General features: G+C 37.8%; 1 protein-coding gene across 4 annotated transcripts in view; it reads left to right on the forward strand.

Annotated features, from left to right (window-relative positions):
• Positions 1-213: 213 nt before the first annotated feature.
• MACROH2A1 (macroH2A.1 histone) overlaps positions 214-18,760 on the forward strand; it is a 43,426-nt gene continuing 24,879 nt past the window's right edge. For 3 of the 4 annotated variants that reach the window (XM_083352693.1, XM_083352696.1, XM_083352695.1), the window contains exons 1-2: positions 214-232; positions 11,334-11,534. In XM_083352693.1, the coding sequence (XP_083208819.1) occupies positions 11,363-11,534 (172 nt within the window). In that variant the 5' untranslated portion in view covers positions 214-232; positions 11,334-11,362. Of the gene's footprint in view, positions 233-704; positions 723-11,333; positions 11,535-18,760 lie in introns of those variants that run through there. The other variant, XM_083352694.1, reaches the window with a different exon arrangement.

The raw sequence follows: 18,760 nt of genomic DNA on the forward strand, positions 1-18,760 counted from the left end.
CCACCGCCGCGTTAGCGAGCGAGCGCGCCGCGTTTCTGCCCCGAGGAGGAGGAGGAGGAGGAGGGGATGTGACGAGCGCCGCGCGCTGTGCATTGTGGGACGCCCTTGCACGTTCGGCCGAGTCGTTCCAATTCATGCGCGACTGAGCTCAGAAGGAAGCGGGAGACGCCGGGGGACATATTGCTGCTGCTGCTGCTGCTGCTACCGCTGCCGCTGCTGCCGCCGCCGCGTTGTAAGTGATCTACGCTGCGTTTCTTTCCCGGACCTTCCGGGAAAGCGAGCGCTGCCAGGCGCGGGGCTTGTCCTTTTGTATGCCCACCGCTCTTCGCCCGGTCGCTTGGGAAGGTGGGGCTGGGAACGGCTGGGTCTTTCGCTCTCTTTCTCTTCCCGTCGCAGCACCGAAGGTGGCCGTTTTGCAGGCAGCAGAACCTGTCTTGCCCCTGCCCGGGAGTCGCCGTCGAGTTAAGCTCTGTCTTGAGCGATCTTTGGGAGAGCCCAGTCGCGACTTTTTTTTTGGCAGCTGTGATCTCGGTGGGGGGGGGGGCTGGGGCATAGGAGAGAAAAGATCCCTCTCGATCCGCCTGAGAACGGGATCGACGGGGTTAAAGGGAGAGCTGGAAGACTTCTCCGCTGTGCCCTTAAAGAGAACCAAGAAATAAACTCTCTCTTCCCTCGCAGGGTCGTTGCATCTGTTCTCACTTTGACTTCATCTCGAGCTACGGGTAGGATTGGGAAGCGATCCGCAAATCCCGAGGAAACAAGCTCCGTTGCATCATAATGTTAAAACACTAAAAAAAAAATGGTTTGGCTTGCTCCAGTAACGTTTCTCATTCCCTCCCTCCGACCGTCCTTCACTTTACTCTTTCATCTCATCCAGGTCATTGGACACGAACAGATAATGAACAGAGATTGCAAATAGAAATGCTGGGGGGTTAATGGGGGTCATGTTCCCTGTTTCAGGGCAAAGGATGCTCCTGGCCCCAAATTATTGCCTTAAAAGAAGCTTTTTAAACTATATTATCAATGGGATGGCTGAAATAACACTAGAGAAAATACCATGTCAGGAAGGGTGGGGGGACCAAAACACACATCTAGAGGATATTTTAGAAATCTGAACCAAAGCTATGATGATGAAGCTGCAAGATTTATCCTATGTTCTGGAGCAGTGAACCATAAGAAAATGTATAATGAATGTGTTAAAAGGTTTTATAATTCTTGGATTATGATATGGTTGTCCCAAACAACTTCAGGACTTTAGAAGAAGGTGAATTGGGGAAATAAAAATTAAGTATCAAAGCCAGTCATAGCCCATCCAAGAGAATAAAGTCCAAATTGAGGTAGTTCTGCTTGTTTACATATGGTCCACTGTCATTAATAAGATACTGTTTGAATCTGTTCAAAGTATGAAGTACACTTCTTACTGATTAGGATATTTCTCTGAAGTGTACATGGATGAAATTTTAAACTTACTTTCTGGTAAACATATGTTGTCATTTTCTCTTTTGGGGACCAAATTGTACCTTGACTTAATTCGTAACTCCATATGCAGATTTTTGCAATGTCGAGTTGTAACAGTTTTTTTTCATGATCTGAAATTTTGTTCTTCTCACTAGAGTATTAATATTTATGCGTTACGCCTATTGTGAGAATGTCACTTAGCAACAGGTGCATGGGGATTACTCTAGCTTACATGCTACTTTTTTCTTAGGGTTTGAAAATAACAAGCCCCAAAGTTAGTCATTCTTTCATTCAGACAAGAAATGCCTGGGTGGGTGAAGAGAGATCTATAGTAGGACTCTGTATACTTTAGATTTGATTTCATAGTAGCCATTTGGAGCATACAGAGGAATAAATATAGCATCTGTGTGCAGGTTTTTGAAGCAGCTGCATTTTCTTTTTGTAAGAAAACTCTGTAAACTGCTATATGAACCCTGGAAAAGATGTGACTACTTGGTTGTTATAGGTATTACATTAATGTACCCTCATAATCCAAGGCAGTGTTTTGGAATCATATCCAAAACATTGCATAACCCTAATATTTAAGACAGTCAGAAACCAGAATAGCAGTTACTGATGTCTGAGAATACATTAATTTACTAAGAATTTTCTGTTGTGGGTTTATAGTATATTTTGTTCTGGACACATATTCACCAATTTTCTTCTTTAACTAAATCTTTAGATTTAACTAAAACTATGTTTTTCTTTCTCTCTCTAACCAGATTCTAAAATAAGAAATGTGCAGTAATGCCTATATTTTGTGTATAATTAAAATCTTAATTATAAGTATTGATTATTATCAACTGCTGTATATATTTCAACTGTTTCTGCTATTGCTTTACACTAGTGTAATTGAGAACAGAATGTGAATAACTTGGTTCAAGTGACAGTGACAAATTTGGAGTTTGCATCTGAATGCAGTATGTACATAGTCTTTGATTAGGGAATATACCGGCAGTTGCAGAGTCATTGAAATTTAAGACATACAGTTTGGAATTCTGCCAGTGGCATTAGTAGACTTTAAAAGAACATAATTGGAAATAAAAGGGGTGTAGCATTTAAGAACTGAAATAAAAGTGTGTATGTGCATGTAAGCACCATTCCAGAATATCAAAATGATTCAATAAAAACTACTTGACAAACTCGAGGAGGACGAATGGATATAGAATAACTGTGATTGTGCTCAGCGTTTTCCTGCATTCTATGTATTTATGTTGTCTCATGCTGAGAATATATTTAAGTAGGATCTCACACTAAAAGAAGTGCATACTTAAGTTTTATGACAGTTACAGAAAAATACAAAAACTACTGCAGAATGAGGAAGTAGAGAGCATATATATTGCAACCGTAAATATTGCCAACCACGTCAACGTTTTCTTTTACTTTGCCTCCTTGATTATACTTGGTAATGTTTAGCATAATATGTTTTCCCTTCAGCAGAGATAAAATGGAAAGGCCCAGTTCCACTTGTCCACATTGTAGGCCAAACCTTTGTTATTCCACCAGATATGCTTTCCTGCCTCCCTCTCTCTGTGTGTGTGTGTGTGTGTGTGTGATTAATGCTTCGTTAATAGCCTCAAAAAGGCAGATTTATACTAAGCTTTAAAAAAAAAGATTGTGAGAAGACTGTAAGTACTTACATATTCATTTTTTTCAAAAATAAGTTTGCCTAAGTACTTTATGTATACACTGTAACAATCGATGGCTAGGTTGGGTATCAAGTGTAAGTCAATTCAACTATGGTTTATTGATTTTAAGAGAAAATAAGATGAGAGTATTTAAAAAGATTTGCTTTTGGTTCAGTCTTCTTTAACAAAGAGAATTTATGTTCCATCAGGCAACTGAAAAACAGGAATTAAAGTTGAGGTTGACAGAGCCATGGGTAGAGAATATTTCTTTTGAATGTATTTAAATCTCAGTGCATCCTAGGATACTGAAGGAATGCTGATAGTCTGGCCGAAATGTTATGTGTTACCTTTCAGAAATCTGCAGAAGTGAGTACCAGATAAATGGAAAAGTATAAAGCTGTCTGTCTTCAAAATCAGTAAAAAGAGGGAACTCTAAACTTGTAAAGGAATGTGCTGTGTTGCTTACAGGCGCACACTTTTCTTTCAGTTCTTAAATGGTGTGCTACTTTCATTTCCAATTGTCTTCTTTTAAAATCTAATACCACTGTTAGAATTCCAAACTATGTGTCACAAATTGAAGAAAGTATGTGGGAAGAAGTAAAGTAAAAAGACAACTCAGTTCTGGAAAAGGGGAAAGTGTGAGAAAGAAACTCAAAATAATCCCGCTTTTATTCTGTGTGCTATATAAGAGGGGGAAGAGGGAAACTCTGCCAAAGTCTCAAGATTCAGTGCAATTCCTCTAATCCTTGCACTGTTTCATGACTTGGCCTACCTCAAAACGTAGACTCATATGAATACTTGGGAAGATTCTAGACCAGATCACAAAGAGATTTATGTGTGAGCACTTAAAAAAACCACAAATTAACAAATTTACAGATGACCCCAAATTATTGGGATTATTTTGATGGGGTAGAGAAATGGGCTGAAATTGCAAAATAAGTATTTAACGGAAACATATGCTTAGCTGTTTACATTAAATAAAATGAAATTCTCAGATGTAAGTTACAGGATAATCAGCTTGGTAATAATACTTAAAAAAGATAATACTTAAAAAAGATTTCTTGGAACATGTAGTGCAACTGAATACTTATTGAACATGAGTCAGCAGTATAATGTGGCTGCACGAAAGCAAATGCAAGAGAATGCTTGATCAGATCCCAGCTTGAATATTGATAGAATATTGAATATTTACAATCTCCAATTGCCTGGAGAAGTTGTGGGATCCCCTTCATTTCATAAGTTCAAGTTGAAGCTTGATGCCTGTATGGTAGGGATGCTTTAATTAAGACTCTTGTTGCACTAAACAAAGGATTGGACTTCATGCCCTAAGAGACCCTTGACTTCTTTCAGTTGACCTGAATCATGGTGGTTTTACACAAAACCCTAAGCCAGATATGTCAAACACAAGGCCCGGGGGCCGGATCCGGCCCGTGAAGTGGTTTCATGTGGCCCGCGAGGCCATCCTGGAAACAGTGAGGGAACGGCCCCCACTGCCTTGGCCCTGGCCCAGAGACCCTCCTTCCACCAGAGACCCTCAGATCTGTCCCACTCCTGCCCAGGCCCCCATAGGCACCCTTGATGCATAGGTTATACGCACTCTAGCCACACCCACCCAGTAGGCCATGCCCACCCTGGCCATACCCACCCGGCCCCTTGAGGGCAACCGCAATGCTGATGCGGCCCTCAATGAAATTGAGTTTGACACCCTAAGCTATATCCAAACCTTATTGTGAAGTACAGTGTGTGAAGCAAGTCTTCACCAAACTAGGATGCTTTAAAAAATAGGGAATTTATGAACATGCCAGTGCCTAGTTATAATTCTGGATATATTTTATATATCTTATTGTCAGTGACTTGTGACTGAGAGCCTGCTATTGTACTGTTACTCAGTTTGTAACCTTCAGCTTAGTGTCTAGATGGTCACCAAGATCCCTAATAACATAAGTCTTTTGTTTGATTCAGCAAGGGTAACCGTATGCTCTTAAAGCTTGTTCTTACTTGATTTTCTCAAGGACACCTAAAAAAAACGTCAGCAGTGGTGATTACTTTTTGTCAGTATTTCAACAGTTCAGGGAGAAAGATGTGGATAGTTCCAAAGAGATCTGCATCTTCTTTTGAAATAGCCGATTTATGATGGTCAGACATAGTTTTCCTGTGTCATAATAATTAGTTGGGGCCAAATGTATTAATCCTATAAATAATTTGAATATTCAGGGTTTATAGGCTTGAACATTGCTTTGATCTCACTGTCTTAAATATACAGTATAGACCAGGAGGTCTTCAAACTTGGCCCTTTTATGACTTGTGGACTTCAACTCCCAGAATTCCTCAGCCAGGCATGCTGAGGAATTTGCCTATACCAGGGGTCTTCAAACTTGGCCCTTTTATGACTTGTGGGAGTTGAAGTCCACAAGTCATAAAAGGGCCAAGTTTGAAGATCCCTGGTATAGGCAAATGATTCTGCATAGAGCTGGAAGTAGAACTTTCTTGAACAGTCTCGGTAGTAGAAAGTTGAATCTAAAGTTTCAAGTTTCACAATTCTGGGTGGAAAGACAGCTTCTAGCGTCATCTCTGTAGCAAGCACTGTGTTTTAAGTGCTGAATAAAGAGGAAGGAAACAGTGAGTAGTATGTACAGGTTGTTGTTTTTTTAACACAGCCCCACTTTACATTGAGTAACTTTCTTGATGCTATTATACAACTTCTGGTGTGGTGTTAATCTGGGATTCTACCATAACTGTCAATAGAGTGCAAGAGACAGTATTACACCTTGGAGAAAAAACAAGAAATTCTGAATAGCAGAACTTGATTGGCAGTAGTGTATTGTAAAAGGAACATCGTTCAGCTGAATACAACAGCAGAGAAATCAATAAATAGGTACACTGTGCTACACAGTGGCGGCCTGAATATAAATATTAGCTCTTAGTTTGCAGAAATATTTTCTTTCCATAGTCAACTTCACATGCTTCTTATGAAGATATCGTGGTAGTTGCAGCCCCTTAATTTCACACGACTAATATGGAGAGCCAGATAAATGAATAAAAAGAGTCAGGGGTAGGCAACCTTGGCTCTTTTATGACTTGTGGAGTTCAACTCCCAGAGTTGGCTGGCTCAGGAATTCTGGGAGTTGAAGTCCACGAGTCAGAGCCAAGGTTGCCTACCCCTGGGCTAAGTTGAAATGGTAGCCATCTGATGGCTATGAATTCACAATCTGGCTGTTCAAGAAGATGTAAATGTAGTTCTAGTTCAGCTTGGCTTTTATCCAGCCTTAGGAGCTGATTATCTAGTAGCGATGCCTTATGTAACAAAATCTGACGTGTATGCAAGCAGTCATTTTCCAAATGCATCCCAGAAGAAACAAGCCACTGCCACATAGACATTAAAAATGAACTCGGTTGAAATATGCCCATCTTCTGAGGGCCAGCTGTCAGTCTGTTATTAAGTTAACCTTCCTGCCAAAAATGCTTCAGAAGCTAGCTGTGTCAGTGTGAAATATGTAGCCCAACTTGCTCATTGGTACAGTCTTCATCTCTTAAGATTGTGAGATGATGTAGTGATATGTGAAAGTGGCCTTAGGAGAGGGGTGGGAGAGCTGCAGATTGGACAATCAGTGGGTAAAAACTACATCAGCCCAGAGAGGACATGGGAAACATTTCAGAAGTGACCCACCTTTGTTTTCTGGAGAATAAAAGGAAAGGAGGGAAGAAATACTTTCTTGCATGATTTTGTTACTATAACTTTAAAATAAACATAGAGCTACTATTTCTGGTTGTGCTTCTTGTCTGGATTACATTGCAGTGGTGACATCCTTCTAGTTGAGCTTGATTTCCGGTGACTTCATGTCTTGCCATATAGTTTTGTGGCAGTAATATTATTTTCTTCAAGATTTTATCCCCAATCTGACTTGTAGTCTTAGTAATTCATGAGGTATTCAAGTCCTAACCTAGTTCAATTCTGCTTAGCATTTTAAGATCAGTTGCATGCTATCACTAATGGGGATACAACATTGTAGCACACCCAATGAAACTGGAGCACTTCTGATTAGATATGACTCCCCCCCCCCAACTTTCAATCTCCTTCCTGTCTTCATTTCTGAGCTACCAGTGGAGGTTTAGCATCTTAAGGCTAAGAATATGTAGCTATGGCTGATTCCCTAAGAATATTATTTGAATTTGACCAAAATGGCTTGTTCCAATTCTGTGATTCTATTGGAAAATGCTAGATTAGATAGCTTTGTGAAAATTGTCACATTACAGCAATATGTACATTAATTTTAAGAAAATATGTTAAAAAATTTAACTTCAGATGGCATCTCAGTTTGTAATTGTTACTAGTAACACAATTACTGGTAGATTTTTAAAAATTTAATAGATGTAGCTTTAAAGTTGTTTTAAATGGTTTAGATTGAAATTTTAATTCAAAATATGAAAAATAATCCATTACCATTATTTTATTTAGAGGTGAATGGTTTTATAATGCTCGATTTCCAGATTGATTGAGGCCTCTATTGTTTTTAAAGACTGGTAGAAGACCCAGAATTAACCAGATGTTTTGTTAGTTACATGCCAGTATTCATTTTTGTTTTAATTCCAAAATGAAAAGAATAATGAGATGGGGTGAAGCTTCTTAACTTTTTTTTACAATGTTTCCATAAGTTTCTGAACAATTGTTGCTGCTGTGATAAGATAATATATTCAGTCAGGACTGTCATGATAGCCTCATTTGAAATAGTACATCTTTTCTGAAATGTAGACAAATTTCCCTATATGGAGTAAATAGAAGTTTAACTACAATCTGACATTTCAGCCTTGTATGAAAACATTCATAGAAATAGTTAAATATTGGATCAAACTGGATAAAATATTTTATTTGGAGATGCCTGTACTTGTGTTTTGATAGATCTTGGCTGCAAATACACAAAAAACTTAGTGAAATTGAATAAGGTGGGGACAAAAAAGAATGGAGAGCAACTAAATAAAAAATTCAAAACAGAGATACCATTATTTAATAATAGGGAAGGAAAAGAAAGTTTGAGAAGAACTATTGTGAAATAATTTCATTTGGTGTGAGATCACTTTTGCCTGACAAGGAGGTTTTCTTAAGGCCAATAAATGCCAACAGATTCTCCTTTGGTTTATAAAATTTTGTTTATGGAACTGTCTATCTCCACAAAAGCCACAGCACAAAATCAAAAGTATAAGATTTTTTGGAAAGTTTTTTTTTAAACCACCAGTTCCCAGCAGAACCACAGTTTCTGAGCTTGTAAACTACTACTCTCCATAGAGCTTTTTAGCATTTTATGGTAATGCCTATTGTCTTAGAAAAATGCGAGGTAAAAATTGCAGGCACTCCACAGAATTATCCATAAAAAGGTTGTTTGTGGTAGTAAATTAACTTGCAGTTTTGGGGCATGTTCATGGGTGTCAAGTGCAATTATGTTTGTGGAAAGTAGTTGTCGAACTGACGTTTATGAAACTCCATCTGGGGAATGGCATAAAAGCCTAGTTGGTAAGGAGATGAATTCTCTACCATTCCACATTCCAGGAATTTAATTGCAACTCTTTATCCTTTCCAAAAAGATAAAAGAACTATACATTGTATATGCAAGTGTTGTTTACAGGGCTTAGTAGGAAGTAGGCCTTGCTAGCCTTGGAATTTGCTTTAAAGGTCAGTCCAAAAACTTAAAAGATACATTGAAGTCTAGTATACTTTCAAGTGAAAAGTGCCTGTAGCAAACTTTATTCAAGTGGGACTAATCAGAACCATATTGTGTATCCTATCTTTGTCCCTCCCTCCCTCCCTATCTCTTGCAACAATCAGTAGAGGAAGTTTGCATGTCTTTATAAAAACAGGAAGCAAAATTGCCCATTTCTAGAAACAACTATTAGGAGGAAAAATAGGCTAGGGAGAATTAGTGTTGTTGTATCAACAGGCTTTTCTGATCTGGAAATTAGTTGGGAATGTTATTGGTACATTGTCCAAATCCCAGGCATGTTTTATATACTTGAGGCACGTGTATACACATATATATATAAGTATGCATTTTGAGTGGTTTTTGTACGTCTTTTGTTTCACCATTATAAATAAATAAATACACATATATGGTTTCAGTAGAAACTATTGAAAAATAATACAGGAACCCTGCTGTTTTAAACAACCATCTATTATCAGTTATATATATTTTTGTAAGAAAATAAAACATCAAATGTAAGCAGAAAGGTATAACAGGATAGAAGCCATGCTTTTTATCTGAATGATATTTATGTAATTATATAGGTAAACTTGGACAATCTTGGATTGAATATTTTCAAAGTCCCTATTAGGACTCTTGCTGGTTTTAAGAAAATATGATGCACATTTCCTGGAGATGAAAACTATTGAGATTTATTCCTGAATAAAGAATCACTGAAATGTATTTCTAAAACGTCAGATTAATTATTCTATTTTTGCTTTGCTTTCTTTCTCCTAAATACATCATTGTGGATGTACATATTGCTGTTGCAGTTATGCTCTGGGTTTTTAAGCTACTACAAAATAGCACAAAAAGCGCTGTTTCGTATGCTTGTAACTTGTTCTGACCCTGTTTTAAATTTAAGGAGTGTGGTCCTCTGAAATTCCATCATCTGTCAAAGATACTAACAATAAAATGCAAACATCAACTAATCTGCAGTTAATACTTTTTTTAAAAATGAGGCCGTCCACAACTGGCTGTTTTGTGATTTCTGTCTTGTGTTGCAGTGTTGTTTTATTTACAATTGTCATGTTTTATAGAGAAAATAGAATGAACAATTGCACATTACACATAAATAGCAAAATCTAGATCAGGGGGTGCAAAAACTTGGGTTTTCAAAATTATAGTGTACATGCATAATTTGTTGCCATTATTTTGAACTTTATAAGGGGTGCGAGAATATATCAGAAGCGTTCTAGGGGTATGGGGTATAGAAAAGGTTGGGAGTCGCTGCTCTAGAGAAGTGGATACGTATGTGCACCTTGGTATAACGTAGATGACAGTAGATGAAGAAATACTAAAATATGCAAATACTGTTAATACAAAGTAGTAGGTAGTGTGTGGATGGTTGTGAGGAATGAATGGCCAAGGAAGCAAAAGTGGCTTCTGTCAATTTTTTACATAGAAGCAAAAGTTGTGCATGTCAAGAGGAACATCACATCACATAACATTCATCCTACATGAAAGCTGTAGGAATGGGGCACTTTAAGATGTAAAGCAAGAAAGAGTCAAGGATGAATAGGTGGTGAATAAACGGCCTATATATAAAAGCGAGTGACCAGACCTTCATTGAAGTGGTATGGTTACATAAGTAGAATGAATGAGACTGTTATCCCATACCCCTGCCACACCTCACCATCCATCCAAGCACCCTTGTGCAGCCCCCCACCACACCCAGCAGCACTTTCCTGTCTGCTGGGTTGCTGACGAGCCGCCGAGGACTTACAACTTACAGGCTTCCCCACTGATTTTTTTCTTCTGAGAAACTGACAAAGTTGCAAGGAGATCCTCGTTCAACAGCCTCATCCTTAATGATAGCAATAGAAACTGCAAAACTTGCCATCACTAAGCAATGTGGTCATGTGACGTCAACTGCATCACTTAATAATGAAAGTTGTGGTCCCAATTACTTCAGGATCACCTGTATTACATTCTCCACCACATCTTGAAATGGTGATTGTGGACATCTGTATGCTTTATTATCAGAATTAGAATTATGTCATTTTGCAAAATTAATTGGTGCATATATGCTTTTCATAATTCACTTCTATAAGATGAATTCATGTTGGCAAAGAGTGATGTAGAATATTTCAATTCTGTAATGTTCTTTTGAATTAAATATAACTTTTGCTTTAAGAGATTTTATCAGGCCTTTTTTTATATCTCTTCTGTTATCTCTTCTTTGCCACATAGCCTAAAAGAAATCCACTCTCCCAAAAGCTGCATCATGTACTGAAATATTGATTATTTTGGAGGCTGTTTTTGCTTACATGCTAACGATGCTTAATTCCATTTCCATTGTTGAATTACGTTAAATATCCTTTATTTGTGATAATATGGCAATTGAAATTGCAAAGTGCACTTAGAAACCATGGACCTTATTTATTTGTTAATATTTTGTAATATTAAGGTTTTATTTATTATTTGGAATAAATATTATGGAACCTATGGGTAGTCTTACTTTGTTCTTTGTTTTTAGTGTGCTTATCCAGACCTCCTTGAAAAAAAATGTCCAGCAGGGGTGGAAAGAAAAAGTCAACCAAAACATCTCGCTCAGCAAAGGCTGGAGTCATATTCCCTGTTGGACGAATGCTTCGTTATATTAAGAAAGGTCATCCAAAATACAGAATTGGGGTCGGTGCTCCAGTATATATGGCAGCAGTACTTGAATACTTGACTGGTAAGTTCATTTTAATAGAATAGTGAGAAAGCAATTAAAAAATATAAAATAATCATAAAAGGAATTCATGAACAAAGTGAGGATGAGGTTTGGTATAGAAACATCATCCACATAATCCAGTTTGTCACGTTTTAATCCAGGTTCCTTTTTTCTAATTCTTGGAAGTACCATACCATATAATTTGAGCCGTTGTAAATGGTTTTTTAATTGGATTTACAGTAGATTTCTCTTAAGATTTGTAGCTTTTGAATAATTAGTTGTAATGCTTAAATACCAGTGCACCCCTACAGTATGTAAGCTTCTAATAAGAATCAAGGTCAGAGTGTAACAGTGATGTTTAATGTATATAATGTTTCTGCTCATAATCCAATTTTACAAAAAAAGAAAAAGACCACAAATAGAAATTTAAATCAACTTTTAAAATAGAAGCAGCTAAGGTAATATTTTTTTAAAAAATCTCTTTTTAAAATGTAAAGTATTAAAAAATTATTGTAAGTATCTTTAATGAAATTTTGTTAGTTTCACTTGGGCTAAATTCTTGTGAGGTGCAGGATTCTGCTTCCTTATTCTTTATAAGCTTTTAAAAGTTAAACATACAACTTTTAAGAAAACTGAATTATGTTTATTTTTAAAAAGATGTAATACGGAGCTGCTTTTAAATATGAAGTAGATCCATATTAAATAATATCAATATAAAACTAAAGTATTCCTACTATTCAGTTTATGTGCCCTTAAGTCTAATTTGATTACTGATTACATGGATGCATCCATATTGTTTCTTGATAAACTATGCAAATGGCTCTCCATTATTGTCTTTAGGATGTGGGGGATTTTTTCAACTTTTTGAGACCTGACATTTCCTAAGTCTTTCATCCAATTATTAATCAAGCTGGACTCTGCTTAATTTTTCAAGACCAACCATGGTCATCTAGAAATTGTCACGTTAAGGCTGCCAGGTCTTCTATTTGTCTCTAAACACGTCATTTGAGATCAAAATAGTGTATTCTTGAGTTAGTCTATTATTGTGATCTAAATATCTAAATTTGTATCATGCATTTTTCTTGGGAATAAAAGGAATCAGACGTGAAATCGAAATCGAAATATTCCAAACTGCATGTCCTTTTACAAAATAGTCTTCGCCGTGTGTCTTATTTAAAAGAACAACTTGCAACTACATGTATTGCTAGAAATGTTTATGAGCAACACATGCCTCCAATTATGTAACTGTTTTCATCACTTCTGTCAGCTGAAGTATCTTGAGCAGAGAAATAAAATGAAGCATGAAGATCAAATTTGGGGGTTGGCAAGGATTGGGGGTGGGGGGGGTAGAAGAATCCGGCATCTTGGGAATTTGTAAACATAGTCTGCATTCACTAAGGAAGGTATTATAGAAAGAACTGAGAAAAAGGCATTGTCTACTTTTAATTAGTTCCATTATGAGGAACTGTGATTACTCTGTGCATGTATTCATGCACATGTTTTCTTTTAATTGCCTTCATGGTTTTTCTGTTTGACTAATTTTTTTAAAGAAGCAAAGTTCAGAAAAAGACGCTTTCATTTGACTGATTACTCTGATGGCTGTGCCCATTTAAAATGCATTACGATCAAAAATGAAGTTGTTTATTTGCAGTGGCAATGTGTCATTATAGCTATTTGCTTTTATGAAACAAACAAACAAGAAGTACTCCATTTCACGGTCCTTTGAAATGTCAATCTAGAGTACTGTTTTTCAACCTTAACAAATTTAAGATGTGTGGACTTCAACTCACAGAATTAATGCCTAGCTGAATTCTGGCTGTGAAATTCTGGGAGATGAAGTCCACACATCCTAAAGTTGTCAAGGCCAGAAACTAGTCTAGACGATCAAGTAAAATTCATCCATTAGACAGCTTCGGTTCCCTGTAATTAAGCAATGCTACCTAGCAGTAAGTAAGTAAGCAAGTAAGCAGCATGTGTCCTCTGGAACAGCACCCCCACAAAGGTTTACAGGACCATCTCCTACCTCAGCAGCCTTTAAAAGAGCATTAAAACCATGGCTTTTTCTATAGGCCTTGGGGTTCCCAACTGGGGGTGTGAGACGATATTCCAGGGGGTGCAAAAACTTGGCTTTTCAAAATTATACCGTGCATAATTCGTTGCTGTTGTTTCAAACTTTTGTAAGGGGCATGAGAATATATCAAAAGTGTTCTAGGGGCGCGGGGTATAGAAGAGGTTGGGATCCGCTGCTGTAGGCCTTGGGGTTGGATGATAGAGCAGGGCCGTTCATTTTTTATCTCCACTGGGGAAAGAATTGGTTGATACTCCAGATGATGATATCTTTTGAATTCTTAAGGGTAGCCCTCAATGTATGACCACAGTTGGGACCAGAATTTTGGCTGCCAAGTGTTGCGGTCGTAAAGCGAAGCATCAGGTGACAGCATCACTTAGCCACTGCAGTCTAGGCAATCCCCACTGCTGTCATTAAGTGAACGTTACTGGTCTTCAGTCAATCTAAGGCATTTCAAGCTTAGTCCCTCCCAGTCCTGAGCCTCAGTAAGCCTCAGTAAAGGTAAAGAACCGCCTCCAACCCCACCCCACTCCCCCCACCTTTCTCTCCCTATTACTGTTCTTTTGGTCACTCTGAGAACTGTATGGCTCTGGGGCTGCTTGCAATGCCCCAGAAGCTGCAGCCACCCACTGTTCCCAATCACCCTCATCACCCTGTGCTATGGGACCCCTGCCACTCTGTGTTGTGTTGCCCCAGGTCACCTTTGCTGCTGCTGCTTCTTCTCTTTTTTTGGCTCCTGTAGCTGCTGAGACATGCCTAGCCTGGTTGCTGGGTCAGGTTTGGGCTTTGCACTATGCCATAGTAACAGAGTGAGCACCTGTTACTCGTCCCAGCTTCTGCCAACCTAGCAGTTCGAAAGCACATAAAAATGCAAGTAGAAAAATAGGGACCACTACGGTGGGAAGGTAACAGCGTTCCGTGCGCCTTTGGCGTCTAGTCATGCCGGCCACATGACCACGGGAGACGTCCTCGGACAAGCGCTGGCTCTTCGGCTTTGAAACGGAGATGAGCACCGGACCCTAGAGTCGGAAACGACTAGCACGCATGTGCGGGGGAACCTTTACCTTTTACCTTTTTATAGCTTAGGGACTGCTCCCCCTACCCCCCCATCCCCAGAGGTGCAACACGCCAAAATACCCCTTTGCACCATGCTACCAGGCAGGGCTGGAGCTGGCTTTGGGCTGCAAAAAAAAGAAAAGAAAAAAAGCTGGGCATTCATTATTAGCAAGGGAAGCCACAAATCAGCAAAGTCCAGGTGTTGTGATGGAGGGCAGGCAGCAGGGGGGCAAAAGGGCAGAGATGGAGGAAGATAAGTGGGCGAGGGAAGATGCAGCACCCCTGCAATCACTAAGCACACGAATTGTGATCACATAACTGGGGTGGTGTGTGTGTGCAGCGGCTGTAACTTCAGGCAAGGGTAAAAAATCCAGCACCATCTAACAGTCACTGAATGAATGGACGTAAATCAAGGACTCCCTGTATTCTGGATTTTACTCTTGATATGTGTTAAACAGCCTAGAGTTGTTAGAGCTGGAGTTGGTTGGCCTGGAAAACTGATTAATAAATAAAATGTTTACAACCTTTGTCTCCAGTCCTGTCAGTTGTGCATTGTGGCTAAGGCTAAGATTTGGGGTACAAAAATCCATTTTAATCCTAGATGGCACTTCAAACTTTCTGTAGGTCTTTTTGTTATCTAGTAGCCATCTGGAGTTGGGCAGCCTATGTATATTCATTTAATTATTCACTTATTATTTACTGCATCTACACCACAGCTTTCCACAGGATAACATGCAAGGCGCACCACCCTTAATTTTAAACTAACAATAACCTTGTGAAGTAGGACAAAGTCAGAGATAGTGACTTTCCCATAGTCAACAAGTTGTCCTTTCATCCCTGAGAATAAATAGGAATCTGGATTTCTCTACTCCTAGTCCAGCTCCTAAGTTCAATGAACACGTTAAGATGCTTGTGAATTTAAGATTTTAAACATTCAAAACATGGAAAGAATTCAAGAAATAAGAATAGGTGATTATAAATATCTTATATGTATTTCTTTGACCTGAGAAATCATGACAGTTACAGAATATTGAAGTTTTGTTCAAAAAGGAGCTTTAAAATAGCCTTGGTCTGTTTGCTTCTTAACTTCCAATGCCGTTTTTCTTCTAAGATTATTGTAATTCTAGAACATTAACAAAATGTAGAGGCCCTTAGAGCCATTAGTCTATGGTGAATGGATTTGTGACATACTATATTTATGAATATGTCAAACATATTTTGCTTTTTTCTTTAAACTAAAATTATTTTATATGCTGTATTGTGTTAATGTAGTCCCATTTACAGTGACCCCATGTGTTCATAAAACATTAAAAAAATGCACACATAAAAATCTTGTAGAAAAAATTTAAAGTCAACAGAAATGAACTTTATGGAAATTTCTGTTAATTTCTTGCTGTACTGAATTGAAGAAAACCACAACAATGAAAGAATGAAATTTATAAAACTGCAGGTGATGTACAAAACATACATTCCTCAAATACACTTGTGTAAAGTGCAGTAGGAAGAATCCTGGAACTGTCTGCTTTGCCTATTAACATTTTCCTTAATTGGAAATGACTTGCCAATACATGCATTTTATAAATTCAAAACAAACAAGTGCCAAAAAAATAGCCTAGTATTGTAATTTCCCCTTGGAGGTGCTGATTTTGAGGTTTTATTCTTGTGTCATGGCATCACCAAAATCCCCAAGAAGTCTCAGATAGTATAGTAAACAATTAGACTTCTGTTGAATCATAATTCATTAGTAAAATAGAGATTTATGCTAAGTCATTGAATGCTTGAACAATAAAGCCCTCTCCTGCTAGTGTGTTTTACTTGTCATTTTAAGTCCTTATTATATTAGTTGTCAGAAGTCATTAGCTTGAACTCGCTTAATCCACAAAGTTACTTTTTTTCCTTCTGTGGAAAAATTGAAGTAATTTAAAAACATGGGGCATCTGTGCCCAAGTCAAAAAACGTAACTGTTTAAAGAATGTTGATTGCAGCGTCTGAGATGTGTAAAAACTAATTTGATTCGATGAATAACATTTAAAGGTTTTGAGTATTACTTAAAATGCATCGTAAGAGGGAATAAAAAGTTTTCAGTGGAAAATGACAGTATCCTTTTGAACACATGCCATTCATGCATATGTTGTGTGTAATGATTTCTATTTATGTTATGCATGTCCAAGTTAAATGGCTCAACTAATACTGAAAACAAAATATATTTTCTTGAAACATTCTCAGATTGGTACAGCCAACGATCCCCTTGATAGGTGGCAAGGATGATATTGTTCTGATAACAAAGGTCTAAAGAGGGTTCCGTGTTATGTGTGACAGGGGATGTTGTTGAAGGACTGAAGTCTCAGAATTGCTGACTCCCATCCAGAAGGCTTTCCACTGTAGTCACACGACTGACCGCCTGTTCTGAAAGAGGTCACATAAATAAAGCAGGCACCAGAGAGCAGAACAGTCAGAGAAGTTAGGAGGAAATTACAAAAGGTAATGAAAGAAGTGAGATTGGAATGAGGACATGCAGGGCCTCTTAAAAAGGACTGCCATTGTTGAACTGTTGGCTCTGTATGCTGTTCTCTAACAAGGCAAAAATAAGCAAAACACTTTTATAGTTAAAATTATTGAAGTTTGCTGCTGTCTTTGAAAATGGAGTCATGTACCATTACAGGTAGTAATGGTTGACTTAACAACCATTCGTTTTGTGGATGAGAAGCAAAACATTTTCAAGAAAAAAACAAGAAAATCCAGTTGCCATAGGTCATGAATGACCATAGAAAGTTACAGCGGCACTGAAGACAGTGACTTATGACCATTTTTCACTCTTAACGACTGTTGCAGAATCCCCATGGTCATGTGATCAAAATTCAGATGCTTGACAACTGATTCATCTTTGTGGCAGTTGCAGTATCCCAGGATCATGTGACCATCTTTTGTTACCTTCTGACAGGCAAAGTCAATGGGGGAGCCAGATTCACTTAACATCCGCGTTACTAATTTAACAATTGCAGCGATTCACTTAACAACTGTGGTTTTTAAAAAAAGTCTTAAAATGGAGCAAAACTCACTTAATAACTGTCTCACTTAGCAATGGGAATTTTGGGTTCAACTGTGGTCATGAGTCGAGGACTACCTTGATTCTGTTACCGTTCCTTTTAAGTGAAAGCCAGTGTGAAATTATGAATTAGGTGCATTTGCAGCTTTAAATATACACAAAACAAAGAGCTTACAGTTTGTTTTAATAATTACTTTTCTGTCTCCTGACTATGCTTTACTTGTTTGGATTTTGGTTCTAATTCTTGTTTTTGTTTTCATCTTTTCCCTAACTTTCGCCCTTGTCTTTTCAACAACTATTTATCCCATCTAAAAAGCAGCAATATTTATTTCTGTGGTTGCATCAGATAAATGCTGATGGATGCCACATTGAGGGTGTTTGGAAAACATAATAGCTTGCCAATGTCTCATGATCACTTTGGCAGCAGGGTTAATAGACAGTATCAATATTTGAGATTAGAATGTTCCTTATTATCTTAACTACTAACTCACACTTTGTATTCCATAGTAGAACATCTCTGTGGTTAAGCATTAGATTCCTTCCATTATATCCCTCATATTTAAAAAAAATCTGTCTTTTGCAAAAACAGATGTAAAAGCATTATTTATAACACTGATTTCAATTGGATTTTTTTTTCTGATTCGATATTTCAGTGCTATGCTTGAATTTAATAACAGACTTGGTCAGGTCTTTTAGCAATGCATTACCATTGATTATTGACATAAACTTTTATTTGATCACTTTTAAATATTCTATATTTTAGTGGTATATTTCACATTGTAGTTGTTTTTTCTTCTGTACACATTTTTTGAAAAATTGAATAGGGACAAATCTCTCTTTCTCCTCCCCACCTTTCTTTCTCTCTCACACACAAATCTGCCTGACAGCCACACATTTGAATGTTCTGTTTCTGCTGCTTTTCAATTAGCCTGGTTCATTAAGGTAAGGAAATCACTCATGAGCCCTATTCCTGTGAAATTCTTTATTGGGGGTCATAAAGTTAGAAGTGGATAAGGTTCCCCCAGATCTCCCTGTGGTGCCAGCAACCATAACTGTGCCACTGGTAAATTTCTTTTT

The sequence above is a fragment of the Vipera ursinii genome (genome assembly GCF_947247035.1).
Source record: "Vipera ursinii genome assembly, chromosome: 2".
NCBI lineage: Eukaryota > Metazoa > Chordata > Lepidosauria > Squamata > Viperidae > Vipera > Vipera ursinii.